General features: G+C 29.9%; 5 protein-coding genes across 10 annotated transcripts; 3 read left to right on the forward strand and 2 right to left on the reverse strand.

The window, feature by feature from the left end:
• Nucleotides 1–254: 254 nt before the first annotated feature.
• On the forward strand, nt 255–1,445 carry LOC143183482 (GATA zinc finger domain-containing protein 1). Its single transcript, XM_076385027.1, has 3 exons — nt 255–722; nt 782–984; nt 1,064–1,445. Exons 1-3 carry the CDS (start codon nt 444–446, stop codon nt 1,275–1,277), a joined length of 696 nt encoding a protein of 231 aa, XP_076241142.1. The 5' UTR covers nt 255–443; the 3' UTR covers nt 1,278–1,445.
• Nucleotides 1,446–1,462: 17 nt separating this feature from the next.
• Nucleotides 1,463–3,677, reverse strand: Or (AP-3 complex subunit sigma-2 or). The gene is made up of 3 exons (XM_076385029.1): nt 3,392–3,677; nt 2,933–3,316; nt 1,463–2,120 (listed from the first exon to the last, which is right to left on the reverse strand). Exons 1-3 carry the CDS (start codon nt 3,458–3,460, stop codon nt 1,998–2,000), a joined length of 576 nt encoding a protein of 191 aa, XP_076241144.1. The 5' UTR covers nt 3,461–3,677; the 3' UTR covers nt 1,463–1,997.
• A 332-nt stretch (nt 3,678–4,009) lies between these two features.
• On the forward strand, nt 4,010–8,089 carry LOC143184208 (beta-1,3-galactosyltransferase 1). 4 transcript variants are annotated; one of them, XM_076386264.1, is made up of 6 exons: nt 4,010–4,467; nt 4,563–4,588; nt 5,015–5,255; nt 5,763–6,028; nt 6,101–6,375; nt 6,449–8,089. In XM_076386264.1, exons 3-6 carry the CDS (start codon nt 5,015–5,017, stop codon nt 6,867–6,869), a joined length of 1,203 nt encoding a protein of 400 aa, XP_076242379.1. In that variant the 5' UTR covers nt 4,010–4,467; nt 4,563–4,588; the 3' UTR covers nt 6,870–8,089. The 4 variants fall into 4 exon arrangements, with proteins under 4 accessions (XP_076242379.1, XP_076242378.1, XP_076242380.1 ...); XM_076386263.1 differs by having other exon boundaries at nt 4,010–4,588; XM_076386265.1 differs by having other exon boundaries at nt 4,010–4,588; nt 5,015–5,198.
• A 149-nt stretch (nt 8,090–8,238) lies between these two features.
• On the reverse strand, nt 8,239–10,166 carry LOC143184207 (uncharacterized). Its single transcript, XM_076386262.1, has 2 exons — nt 9,995–10,166; nt 8,239–9,860 (listed from the first exon to the last, which is right to left on the reverse strand). The coding sequence occupies exons 1-2, from the start codon at nt 10,041–10,043 to the stop codon at nt 8,428–8,430; spliced, it is 1,482 nt and encodes a 493-aa protein (XP_076242377.1). The 5' UTR covers nt 10,044–10,166; the 3' UTR covers nt 8,239–8,427.
• Nucleotides 10,167–10,265: 99 nt separating this feature from the next.
• Pex5 (peroxisomal biogenesis factor 5) lies at nt 10,266–13,957 on the forward strand. 3 transcript variants are annotated; one of them, XM_076386260.1, is made up of 9 exons: nt 10,266–10,309; nt 10,411–10,497; nt 11,243–11,613; nt 11,692–12,130; nt 12,210–12,750; nt 12,816–12,984; nt 13,062–13,219; nt 13,290–13,457; nt 13,537–13,957. In XM_076386260.1, exons 3-9 carry the CDS (start codon nt 11,266–11,268, stop codon nt 13,574–13,576), a joined length of 1,863 nt encoding a protein of 620 aa, XP_076242375.1. In that variant the 5' UTR covers nt 10,266–10,309; nt 10,411–10,497; nt 11,243–11,265; the 3' UTR covers nt 13,577–13,957. The 3 variants fall into 3 exon arrangements, with proteins under 3 accessions (XP_076242375.1, XP_076242374.1, XP_076242376.1); XM_076386261.1 differs by lacking the exons at nt 10,266–10,309; nt 10,411–10,497 and adding an exon at nt 10,767–10,902 and having other exon boundaries at nt 11,243–11,420; nt 11,531–11,613; XM_076386259.1 differs by lacking the exons at nt 10,266–10,309; nt 10,411–10,497 and adding an exon at nt 10,643–10,902.
• The last annotated feature ends 119 nt before the right edge of the window (nt 13,958–14,076 follow it).

A 14,076-nucleotide genomic window follows, 5' to 3' on the forward strand; every position in this document is an offset into this window, starting at 1 on the left:
TATGTAATCAAAAATAAATATGTCAATGAAAATTACATTTGTTTCCTTTCGTCATGGTCCTGAAATATTTTACCTAAAACCACAGTCAGCTGTGCTAAAACGTTCAAATGCTAGGGACTTTACACTCTGGCTAGGTTTATTTTCTTTGGCAACTACGGAAAGTGGTACATTCGTGCTTATAACTATACACAACATCTCTGATCTGCAACTGCAACGAATATGAAATGTGTAGATAATATTTGATCGAATATTTCCCCTGTTTATATATCCGAAGGAAATGAAACTCTACTACTTCTATTCGATATTACGTTGCTTATAATAAAAATGCTGTCCGATGCAATTCGATCGATGAAACGATCGCGGAACAGATTAAAAGAAGCATTCGTCGGTTGACTACCTATCGGTGAATAAATAATTAATGAGATTGAATTAACTGAAACTCAATGCCTCTCGGCAATAAACCTGAATGTGTCAAGTGTGGGACCCGAGAGACCCCGCTTTGGCATTCAACTGAAGCTGGTAACCTTTGCAATACTTGTCTTGAAGAAGAGAGAAATTCTGAGGCGAATTCCAATATAAAAACTGAAGATGAGGACAAAGGTGGATTGTTGAAGCCTACCAGAAGAAGTACGAGGATAACAAGATACTGTAATTCCAAATCAACTGCTCCACATAAAGTAATACCTAAAGGAAAAGGACGAAGGAACTTATTTAAGAAAACTGTACGTACTGCAATTTTCTGTTTGTACCAAATTGTATCTTATTTTGTTTGTATTTTTAGCCAATAAAAGCACCTACAGCAACAGCAACACCAGTAACCAGTAATTTTGTGTTCTACAAAGGGACTTATTTTCAAGTGGGTGATATAGTTTCTATGCAAGATGTTGATGGAGGTATCTATTATGCTCAGATACGAGGTTTACTAACAGATCAATACTGTGAAAAAAGTGCTGCTGTTACTTGGCTCTTGCCTACTACAGCTAGGTAAAATATCAAAACATACAATCAATCAATTTATTAATTTTTAAATACAGAAAATAATTTAATATTAATTAAAATACAGCCCACCACCAGATGAAGGATTTAGTCCTGAAACATATATTATAGGTCCAGAAGAAGATTTGCCACGTAAGCTTGAATGTATGGAATTTGTAATGCATGCCCCATCAGATTATTATAAACTGAAAAACACACCATATCCACCACCACTTGCAGAAAAGGGTACTGGATACATATGGACTACACTTAGAAATGAAATTACTACATCTAAAAAATAATTTTTTATTTAATAATTCTGTTACATTAGAACTGTTTACTGTAACATATTTGTTAAATTTATTTTAGATATAAATAATAAAGAAACATATTTAAAATAATAAAACAAAAATATTTTAAATATATCTTAAATTTTTTCATATCCCTTGAAAAATAAAAACTGACATGCAGTACTGTAGTATTTATTAAATACTTCTTTGATACAATATAACATTAATATCTAACATCCTTGAGAATAAATGGAAATGTTCACAAATTAGATAACACTAAATATACTGCTTTAATTATAGCAAAGAATGTGTAATTTTAATAGATTACACTATAAAGGAAATACCTTTCTTTTAATAATATATGAGAATAATGCAACTTTCATTTAAATATTGTTTCAGTATATTTATATTTATAACTTTTTACCTTTTTGTATTTGGTGATAAATGTATTCTAATTGCTCCAAATCCTTATTCTCAAAAAGTGAATATGAACACTGATAATTCACAATACAAATCTTCAGTTTGAAAGTATTTTTTAGGAGCTTCAAGGGTCAAAACAATCTTCCTTCTTTAATTCTGGTACCGTTGCGACGAAATATATGAAGAGTTTGTAGGCAATATTGGTGCATTCTCATTCACTTGAAGAGAGGGAAAAAAAACCCTTGTGGTATCACTTGCAGTTGGAATTGTAGAGGAAACCAGTCAGCTTGGAGCCAACGAAGTAACGGCTGGTCAGAATTTGAGATCTTTTATAGCTTGTGGTAAGTCAGGTAACTTCATATCCTTTATTTGCTGTGGTATGTTCATATTCTTGACAGCAGAAACAGCACGCGCTGGTGCTGCTGTGATTCCCGCCTGCACATACCATATGGATGGAAAAAAATGGAAAACGGAAATATTTTAAGGATTTCTGAACTTAAATTAATTAGTAGAAGTAAATACAAATGAGTAGCTACGCAATACATTTTTATTCTTAGAGCATAGCGACGTATACATTTGCATTAAGGCACTGTTATCCGAGCAGACACTTACAAACGATAGCGCTGTCATGCGTGTTATATGAATATTTATTTTGTAAAGCTAAGAAAGATTTATGTTTTGAGATTCTTGGTAAAAAAAAATAAGATCACAGATAAACTATATAAAGGAATGAGAGTGTACAAAATGGTCTGATATTTTTTTACTGCCGATTTACTTAGGGAGGGGGCCCCAGAAGGACAAACGGACGAGGTGAGCAAGATCGTCCTGATTTGTAAGTTCCCTAAAATTCATGTTAGGTCAATCAGTCCTATCACCATATGAAATTGCTCTACGAAACATTCCAATGCATGCACAGCTAACGAATACACTGCTATAGGCTGTTAACTTCTTCAAGCCCAGACAACTACTGTCCACAGACTTTGAGTCAAAGTATTTATGACTCTTGTTTATCAATATATTTTTGTTATACCACAACTGTTTTGAATTAGAATCAAATTGGGCCCAAAAAGTTAAGGGATATTTACACAAATTAGTTATCACAAATGTGACTTATTCATTTAACTTCACAGTGCACTGCTATTTAATATACAAAATTTGTTATTTCTGATACTCAAATTATACAATTAAAGCTGAAACATACACACACATATCTATTTCTAAATTATTAATTATAAAATACTACTGACCTCTTGCTTTTCCAGTTTATTTTGATCTTCTATTCTTGTAAGTATTTCAGTCATATTGGTCTCTAGTACCATTCCACCCATCACCAATTCATTGAGTATGTAATGAACTTTGTCTACATGAAAGATCAGATCAAGTTCACATACATTTTCAAAACATTTGTCTAATGTTTCTACAAAAACTTGTATCAAATCTAAAATTCCCAATTCTGATTCTGAACTGTCAACACAGAATACAAAATATAATGTTGCATAATGTCTATAAATTAATTTATAGTCTGATCCACCAATTAAACTTCCACCTTCCAAAAAATTGCAAACATTATCGTCCCTTTTTGAGACTAATTGAAATGTTTCCTTTATTATTTGCTGCTGCATGTCCTCATTCTGAAGAACAAGAAAAACATTTCCTATAGAAACCAATACATAGCAGTAATAAGTACTATTTGTTATTATACTTACAAAATATTGATAAAATTTTGAAAGTCGAGGTTTTCCATGATTATTAAACACTAAAATAGCCTTAATCATGACTGACAATCAGTAAACAAAACGAACAATGATTCTGTTTTTACAACTTAGAAAATTAATATTCATTTGAAAGATTATTAAAAATTTTGAATTTTTAGGCCTTTTCAAACACAGTCAAAACATAACTAACTTCTTTCAGCATTACACGATTAAAAAAATTCGTATTTACACATGTTTAATTGATGCAAGTAGCGATAAAAGTCAAACCAAGAGACAGGCTTCCTTTTACCACCGGTGAGATATAGACTAGACTTATCATTTCATACAACTTTCTGTTGCATAGTCTGCAATACCGACTTCGCATCGGACAATTGGTTTTTAACGCCCTCTACACACATAAACGGTAGCTTTGGGAATCTCGTATAGCTCAACCAATAATAATCAGTAAAGTAGATAAAATCGTACTCCTACTTCGTTTTTACCAGGGATAGAAATTTAATTTAGATATTAGTTTTCAAAGATGGCCTATGGTTTAAGCTGACCAAGGGCTCGTACAAAAACTGGGATGGTCATGCTCGACCATCAAAGGGGTTGTCCATAGAGTCCCTCCCCAGGTACCCAGGATCGCCAAAACCATTCGAACCCGCTAAAGTCTGAAGGCCCCGATGCGAGTGAGATACTCGGAACTCGGAGTCCTCCAGGAGTGTATATCCTTGGCCCTGAAGTCTGATCACTCTTATCTTTTGACCGCCTCCATATAATCACTACTCAGCTTTTCCTCCATTTCAATTTCAATTTCTAGATTAATGAACATCCTCTATAAGTTTTTGATAACGTTCTGAATAACATGGAAATGGAAGACATAATGCTTACTTATACTGTTAACTTACGCCATATCTCTGTATTACAATTACCATTCAATTATAACAAATAATAAGTTCAAGTAAGCAACGCTAGGTGGTTCTACGCAAACACAAAAATTTCCTGGGCGACTATTTCAATATCTTCCAGTATTCGGTATCACTTATGTTCTCCGTTCTTTCTCTGTTACTTCTTTTTAATTATCGGTAAGAGAAATGTGTTGTTGAAATTGTGCAGTATGCTTCAATAAATCGTAAGTTTAAACTTACGACTGAAGTAAATGGAAATCTGTCAAATGCAGCGTAACGTGATCACCGCTTCTCAAAGGTAAGGTTGTTTATGATATCCTCATCTTGATTGTATTACAGCATTCTTATCTCAGTACCATTTATTACAATAATATGAATCTGAAGAACATATAATACTTGAAAAAAATAATAATAGTTATCTAAAATTGTTACGTTATTTTTTTCATATAATGTCTACTCAATATGACGTACCGTTAATAAACCTGTAATTAAGTTAAATTTCTGCTACTTTTCGACTGACATGCTTTATAATAATGAATTTATATTAACTTAATATATTCTGTTCAGTGTCATTGGTATAAATTTCTCACTTTTTAAGATACTGCTTGTACAGTGCTATATGTAGATTATGAAAATTAAAATTTCATTACAAAATTATAAAATAATATTTTATGAATCTAGTTTCTATAAATTTGATATAAAAAGATATATTATTTGTATTTAGATGGACAAATTACGGCTATTGCCATTGGAATTGCCATCAGCAATCAATATAAATAATAATGGAATGGTTAAAGGAAAAATATCATTTGTCCGGCGATTAGCAGTAGGATTTGTCATTCTAGCCACACTAGGTTTATTGTATGTACCAGCATACCATTCTGCCCAAAGTCCATTTTTAGGCTTAGGTGAGACTCCGTCCTCTGCAGAGTCTATTGCTGACTCGCACTTGGTAGCCTCTATAGGTATGCATTAACTAACATTGCTCAAAATCCTATTGCATTGCAAATTAACCAGTCTTGTAACTTGAATCTGCTTGCACACTTTCTTATTTTAAAATATTAATTAATTTCATACTTCAACTCTCTGTGGATTCTATAAATGTAAGGTTTACGAGGAAAATTGTGTAATAGAAACAGTATATGTAAAAAGTTATTTATGTGCTATGAATTTAAAGTCCAACATAGTAGACATGTATTAGTATTATGGTAATAATATTGTTCAATATATTATCTTTTATTTAGTAGGATATAAAAATATATTTAAGTAGAAGATATATTAGCATGAAATATATAATTTCTCCTTCTTTCTTTTCTTTTTATTTAGTGTAGTATGCTTGAGCAATGATAAAGTTGAATAAGTATTCCTATTGGCACATATGAAGTTAGAACTTAAGGAGAAAGAGTTGATGTATATTAGTTTTATTCATTTATAGAATTAAGATGAAGTATTTTCCAATAATTCATTTGCAGCACAGTTACCAGGATGGGCATATAACACTTCAAGAGACCTTTGTACATATATTCATCCAGAAAATACAACTGCAATTTTAAGCCCAACTGGAATTTGTATACCACCACCATATCTCCTTATAGTTATTTGCTCATCTGTTACAAACTTCAAAGCTCGGGCAGCTATAAGAGATACCTGGGCTAATAAAAATAATTTAGATAGTATATACAATTCAACAGTAAAAGTAGCATTTCTTTTGGGACAAAGTGATAATGATACATTGAATGTACGTACCTATTAATATAGCTTTGCTTTATTAAAGTTGTAGTAAGAACTCTGAAAATAAATTATTTTACAGAATATAATAGCAGAAGAAAGTCACCAATATAATGATATTGTACAAGAAAAGTTTTATGATACATATAATAACTTAACATTAAAATCTGTCATGATGTTGAAATGGGTGACATCAAATTGTGGTCAAGCCAAGTATTTAATGAAAACAGATGATGATATGTTTGTAAATATACCCATTCTAATAAAAACATTACAGTCCAGGTCACAAACTATTGATACTTTAATAGGTTCACTTATCTGTAATGCCAAACCCATTTTAGATCCGAGTAATAAATGGTAAGTAAAAATTATATTAAGTGAATATATAAGAAGGTATATAATTACTGTTCAAAATAATATCTTTGATTAGGTATACACCAAAATATATGTACTCAGCAAAAATATATCCAAATTATTTATCTGGTACAGGATATGTGATGAGTCTAGGAGTGGCATTTAAGTTATATCAAGCAGCATTAATAACACCTCTGCTTCATTTAGAGGATGTTTATATTACAGGTCTTTGTGCAAAACGTGCAAAAGTCAAACCTGTAAATCATCTTGGGTTCAGTTATATTCCAAGAAAATTGGACCCTTGTATATTGAAAAATACTATTACAACACACAAAGTTAATGTATCTAATATGTATGTAATATGGAACAAATTAAATGACACAAGTCTTTCTTGTAATAGTTTTCATACTGATAAAAAGTCAGTCACATTAAGTAGAAATGGTAGAAACATTGGGTCTTATATTGCAAAAAGAAGATTCCTTAACAGATGCATTTAGAATAGTTAGAACTTTTAAGTATTGAACTTGTTGTTTATTGTTGATTTAATATTTGTTAATAGTTAATGATTAAATGGAGATTAAAATAAGATTCCATATGAATAGTTATATGAAACAAATTTTTAAATTTAGTTATATAGTTAAATATGTTTTTTCTATTTTAATATTCAATTACAATTAGTTTTTATATTTGTTTTCTTTATAGTACATATTGTTCCTCTTATGCATCTTTATAACAAAAAAGATTTGTGATTGATATTTGAATTATTGATAAAGGTTCAATAATGAAGGATTTACATACTATTTTTCCATTTAAGCAAAGGTAGTTTTTAAGAGAGAATTGTCAATTAGATTTCATGTGTGAATAGCTAACTTGTTTCACTGTCTCTATGAGATATTGACAATTATGTTAAGCTTTTACAACATTCGACATTTCTATAAGTTCTGTTTAATATAATTAATTAATTATAATTATCATTACTTAATATTTTAAACAGAAATTTAGTAAATTTAATTAGTAAGAACATTTGAATTAGTAAATTCATCCATCCAATTTTTTAATAAGCATATCTTGTATAAAATACCATTGTTAAGGCCATGCTGACATTTATTCAGGTGTCAATGATATACATTTCACAATTAAGAACTTCATATAGCCTAATATAAGCTATTATAAAGTTTTATAAGACTTCATTATAATATGTTAAGATTAGTAATATCAATAATCATAATCACATGTTTAGTATGTATTTTGACTAGATTCTATCCTTTTGTATATTTTAATGGCTTGAAATGTTAAAAATAACTAGTTCTTGTTAATCCTATTGCAAGGTATACACCTAGCAAATTTAAATCAATTACTAACTTAATTAAGTACTACAGATTCAAGTTTTAATATTCATTAAGCTTATTGAGTGAGATTCATTCACTAGTATAAACAAAACCAAGATTACTAATAACTCTGCGGAGTATCCTAGTGGCCTTAGAAAATTTGTTTTATTGTGTACAAATAAATTGCTTGAAAAATTATACTTAGCTATCTCCTAACGCATTAACGAACATTGGTGCTACTTAGTAATTAATTATATATTTGCCGTATATATTTTTGTACAGATCGTCGTTTGACTTTTAAAACAAATTTTTTTTTCTTTCACAAAGAAAAATTGATCGTTTATAATTTTACAAATAATTATCAAAAATATTGTTGTATTCCTTTTTTACCAGACGAGCTATACACAAGTATATACAGTAATATTAATCGTGAAAATTTAAGAGTATATTATCTCTATAAATTCGTATACATGTACAACTAATTTGTTACTTATATATATATATATATAAATAAATATATCGAATTATCAAAAATCAACGTGCCCAATAATGCATTGTAAAACAAAATGAAAATATATCAAGAGAATGCAAACAAATGATTATTTCATATTATTTAATTTATAATACCATTTATACAAAAATATTAATTCTATATTTATAGATGTTTTGTATGTATAGCAAGGTAATATTGTATGTAGGAATATTTTTTTACAATTCATTTTTAGTCTTATTTATTTTTGTTTGTTTTTTTCTTTTTTACTGATTTTTTTAAAGATTCAGTTTTATTTGCTGCAATATCATATTCAACCATTTTTTCTACTACTCTATTTAGTCTCTTTTTAGAATCCTTCTTTTTTTCAGCAGATTTTTCAGCATCAAAATGTACAGCCTCTAAACTTGTTATTATTTTATCTAATCTAGCTTTCTGTTTCCTGTGATGTTTTGCCTCTTTTTTTTTAACTATTCTAGCATTTAATAGAGCTGCCTCTGGATGTTCTAACAAATCTTTAATCTTATCTGATGGCATAATTGGTTTATCACAAGGGAGTTCTATTTGAAACTTATTTTCCAGCATATTATCACCATCTTCAATAATATGCTGTACATTTAAATTGCCTTTGTATGAATTTTTTAATTTTTTTACCCTATGCAGAGTAAATACATTCCCATCTTGTTCATTCTGATCTTTCTTTCTTTTAGATTTCTTCTTCTTCTTTTTACGTGTAAATATATTCTCAAACTCTTCTTCAATCTGATCATTTACTTGTCCTTCAACACTTTTTTCTTTTACATTTTTTTCTAGTGTTAGATTTACAGGAAATGATCTATTATCAATTTCATTATCTTCTTCCTCTATTCCAATGCCTTGAATATTCTGAGTCACTGCACTTTCTTTTTTCATTTTCTTTTTTTTATGTTTTATTTTTACTTCTGTTTCAACTAGTGAATGTTTACTTCTTTCATCATTATCACTTACATTACATAAAATATTTAATTGATGAGTTAAATCGTTTATACGTCTCTTGTGTTTCTTTCTTTTAGATTTAGATAGTTTTGGAGCATTTGATTCTTCTTCAGAAGAAAGAGCAACAGGTAATACATTTTCATTATCATCTATTTTACATGAATCTTGAACTTCGTTATATTTTTTTAACTTATCAGATACACTTGTATATGCAGTTGTGTTTAATAAATCTTCCTCTTGCTGAGCTATTCTTTTTAATTTTCCTTGTAAAGTTAATCCATGCCTAGCCCCTTTATGGGCGGTTCTACCACCACAAACTTTAAATAACTCTTCATCTGTTAAAGGAACATATGTGACATCACTTTGAATCTTATCTACCTCAGGTAGATCTGAACTTTTTTCCTGTATTATGTTGCCATGAATAAGGGTAGAAGTTTTAAGAAAATTTGTATAGCTTGACATATATTTGGATTTCTTTTCTTTTAAATTATCTTCAGATGATTCTTTCTTTGAAACAGATATAGAAACTCCATGTGATTGTGATTCAATTACAATGTTATTAACTGCGTTATTAAAAGCAGTTTCCCACCATTCTTTATGATCTGTATCCTTATGGTCTATTCCTGCTTTATCAAATTTTAGTTTTGGTCTGATTGCCTCTGTAATACCAGTCTCATTTTTACCTAGACCTTTACCTGTTTCAAAATAAAAATACACTTTCAAAACAAATCACTACTTTAACTTATAGAAAAAAGTTATTAATTTATTTCTTAAATAGTTTAAATAAATACAAATTATGTAAATTATCACGTTCCTTCAAAAATCATACCTTCGGTCCATCCATACTTCATAAGTTGAGCTTTTGCAAAGTCAGTCATATTTCTATTATTCTCCACTTTAATTTTATTTATATCGATAAATACTCTAATTCTACAAGCCCATGCGTACTTTGTTAAACAAAGAGTTTAAATGAACTAGTAAATCAAACTTATAACAATCTCCGAAGGTTATGCCAAATTCAAAGTCCCATAGCAGTCGCATGATGGCGTTGCGGTAGATTCGTAAGCAAAATCATAAGTTTCAAAGAAAGTTTGTCCAATTTTGGGAATTGAAAAATTTTTCGTAAATGTTACATTTACTTCAGGTATCTATTTTTTGTAATATTAGAATAATATTCTTGTTTGAAGGTATTAGTTAACCCTGATATGGTAAAATAGTGATTTTCTTTTATACTCTTATTTGTAGAGTCTATCTAAAAATGATCTCTCGTACTAGTCTTACGGTTGCATCGAATGCATAAGATGAAAGATGCAGACGTAACACTCGTAGCAGGTATAATATAACTATTCAATAGATATAAAGCTTCAAAGTTTATATGGCTAAAGAGTATATGTTTTTAATATAAATGGTGTATCATTAGTCTTTAGATAAAGAAAGATGTTCACGTTGTTCATCGAGTTGTCAATGGTTTGACGTTCATGTGCCAACCGTGCATGCACAGTGTCTTCATGATATGCATCTTACTAGTATCAAACATTTACTCATACATTTGCTATGATAATTCTACCCGCCCCACCATTGTACAGCGGAATTTATTCAATGCATGTTACCAATATTGCCCTGATACAAGGGAAATGAACAATCTTGAACGAAGTGTGTGCTTAACGTAAAAACACGTTTTTGGAGTAACATCAAGGATACGATCGAAATATTTAATTGCGTTAATAACGAAAAGAGGTTTGTGTACTTTGTTCTTTTATAGATACATGAAATTCGTAATCTGTTTTTATTTCGCAAATGCGTAAATATCACTAACTTTTTACGTTGTGCGAGTAAATTTTTGCGATTTGTGCTTCGACCGTGTTTATTGCATTACTTAACATCTATTAAAATAACAAATTCAATTAATTTTATATAAAATATATGATTTTGTTAATAAAACTTACTGTTATTCATCATTTTTATTGTGTCTTATCAGATATGATAATTAAAAGTAAAAATTCATAAATATATATTTTACATATAACCACTAACTATATTTATCCAAAAGTGACTCAGTTATATTGAACTGATGCAGGTAGTTATAAATCATAAAAGAAAATGGCATTTCGTGACTTAGTCGAAGGAGATTGTGGAGGACCTAGTTCTTTGATCCAACTTACATCACATTTTGTACGTGATCATGGGTTTAAAGAAGAAGGAATACATCATCCTTTTGGTCCTGTGGAGCCCTTTCAGGCTTCAGACTCAGATCAGTTAGTTAAACAATTTTTAGAAGAAAATCCTTCATGTCCTCAAACATTTAGAATGGATAATTTACTGCAAGAAATGCGTGAAACTGATCAAAATATTCATCCACCTATAGCAGCTCCAGGGGTAGCTCAAGAATTAACTGGTTTAGATACAGCTTGGGCAAACCAATATCTAGAATCAGGACGTCATTTCAGTGTAATTTTTTAGTTTACTATTGTGCTATATAATATTATTAATAAAATTCTATACATTTATAATATTTTTCTGATACAGGAACATCACACGGATGATATTTGGAATCCTGAAATAGAACAAGATTCAAATACTCTGATACAACAAACGCATGAATTAGGATTAGGACCCAAGTGGGCTGAAGAATATATAGAACATAGCATAGATGCTTTACAAAATGATATTAACAATGAAAACACTGGGAAACCAGCAGGAGATAATGATGATCCTAATTTTCCACATTCAAAATTTATGAAATTTATGAAGCAAGATGCTCCAGTTGATGATAATCAAGAATCACTGCCAGATTTACATAGCACAAGCAAGGAGTGGGAAGAGCAATATGACAAAGATGAAGAGACTGCTTTAGAAAAAACTTCTACTGAAAATAGTCCAGAAAATAAAGTTTCCGATAATGCAGAAGAAGAGTTAGCTGCTGCAGGTAGCTGGATAGATGAATTTCAAAAAGAAAATGCTTCAGGTATGTATATACTTTAACATTAGTTTACTTTATCTTATGCCATGTTGAAGATATATTTATAACTAATAGATGTTTTTAGAAATAGATAATTATGAATCTCCATTTTCACGACTTCAACAAGAATGGGAGAAAATATCGTCCTCAGAGGAACTGTCCAGTAAACATCCATGGCTTTCAGAATATGATACATTTTATGACCCATTCAAAGATTATGAATTTCACGAGGAAAACCCTATGAAGAATATGCCTAATGCATTAGAAGAAGGGAAGAAAAGATTAGAAGTTGGAGATTTACCAAGTGCTATACTTTGCTTTGAGGCAGCAGTGCAACAAGATGAAAGTAATTCAGAAGCTTGGTTGCTACTTGGTAAAACTCAAGCTGAGAATGAACAGGATCCATTAGCTATATCTGCTTTAAAACACTGTCTAAATCTCGACCCAACAAATGGTTCCGCCCTTATGGCTCTCGCCGTTTCATATACAAATGAATCTTATCAAAATCAAGCATGTTTAACTCTAAAGGAATGGTTATTAAAAAATGAAAAGTACAAACATCTCTCTGTAAAAAAGACTAATATTGAGCAATATCCTAAATCCAGTGTATCATCTATTTTATTCGAGTAAGTAATTTTTACATGTATAAGATAATTAAATTTCATTCATGACAATCATTACCTTTTTTTAGCGATGTACACGAAGAAGTAAAAAATCTGTATATTCAAGCCGCACGAATGAACCCACGAGATGAAATAGATGCTGATGTGCAATGTGGACTGGGAGTACTTTTTAATTTGTCAAATGAATATGATAAAGCTTGTGATTGTTTTCAGGCAGCATTACAAGTACGCCCTGATGTACGTGTATGATAAGAATCGTTCTGTTTTATTTAAAAAGTAATTATTACACTTTCGTAAACATGATTTTTTTAAAGGATTCCAGATTGTGGAACAGATTAGGTGCAACTTTGGCTAATGGTCAAAAATCAGAAGAAGCTATAAATGCATACCATCGTGCCTTAAAGTTATCACCGGGATTTATTAGAGCACGTTATAATTTAGGAATCTCTTGTATTAATCTTGGTGCATATAAGTATGTAAACTTGTCACTTAATGTAACAAATTTTTTCCTTTCCGGTATGAAACGTTTCATTTTATTGCAGGGAAGCAGGTGAACACCTGTTAACAGCTTTAAATCAACAGGCTGCTGGTCGTGGAACGCGAGGCGAAAGTTTCTCACCGAAAACAATGTCCAATACCATTTGGTCAACATTAAGACTTGTCACTTCTTTGATGCACAAATACCATCTAAACGAAGCTATAGAAAACAGGTATGTATGATGTAAGAGAAACTTTTAACAAAAATGATAATAAAACTTACTACGTACATAATGCTATGTGTTATTTCAGAGACCTATTGAGGTTGAATAAAGAATTCGAAATTATGTAAAGATCATGCAAACTTGTTGAAGCTATTTGTTGAGAAAAGGTATAAACTGTTTGTAAGGTATCATAAACGATATGATTAAATAATATTTTTTAATAGTTGAAATATGTATATATAAAAAAAAAATTAGACTTGTTTCACATATATATAAGTCCTTTGAAGGGAAATAATTTAAAAATATTAAATACCCAATTAAGATATTTTCTATATTTTTAAAGTTATTTTGATTCGACATTTCTAACAGGTATATAACTCTTTATTATTTCGTTTTATATCAATTGCAAATGGGTTATAAATTATGTGTACATACAATTGTTATGAATTCAATAAAAACGAACTAAAACAGTTTAATCCCTGAGTAAAATAAATAAGTTTAAAACCTTAAAAAGAGTCATTTATATTAAAAATGTAAGACAGAGAGAACAACCTTAAATATTAAGTAATCTTTGTTTTTTTTTTTTTTTTTTAAATTAAATTAGTAAGATTAAGAAAGTAATTATGCA

This window comes from Calliopsis andreniformis, chromosome 9 (genome assembly GCF_051401765.1).
Source record: "Calliopsis andreniformis isolate RMS-2024a chromosome 9, iyCalAndr_principal, whole genome shotgun sequence".
NCBI lineage: Eukaryota > Metazoa > Arthropoda > Insecta > Hymenoptera > Andrenidae > Calliopsis > Calliopsis andreniformis.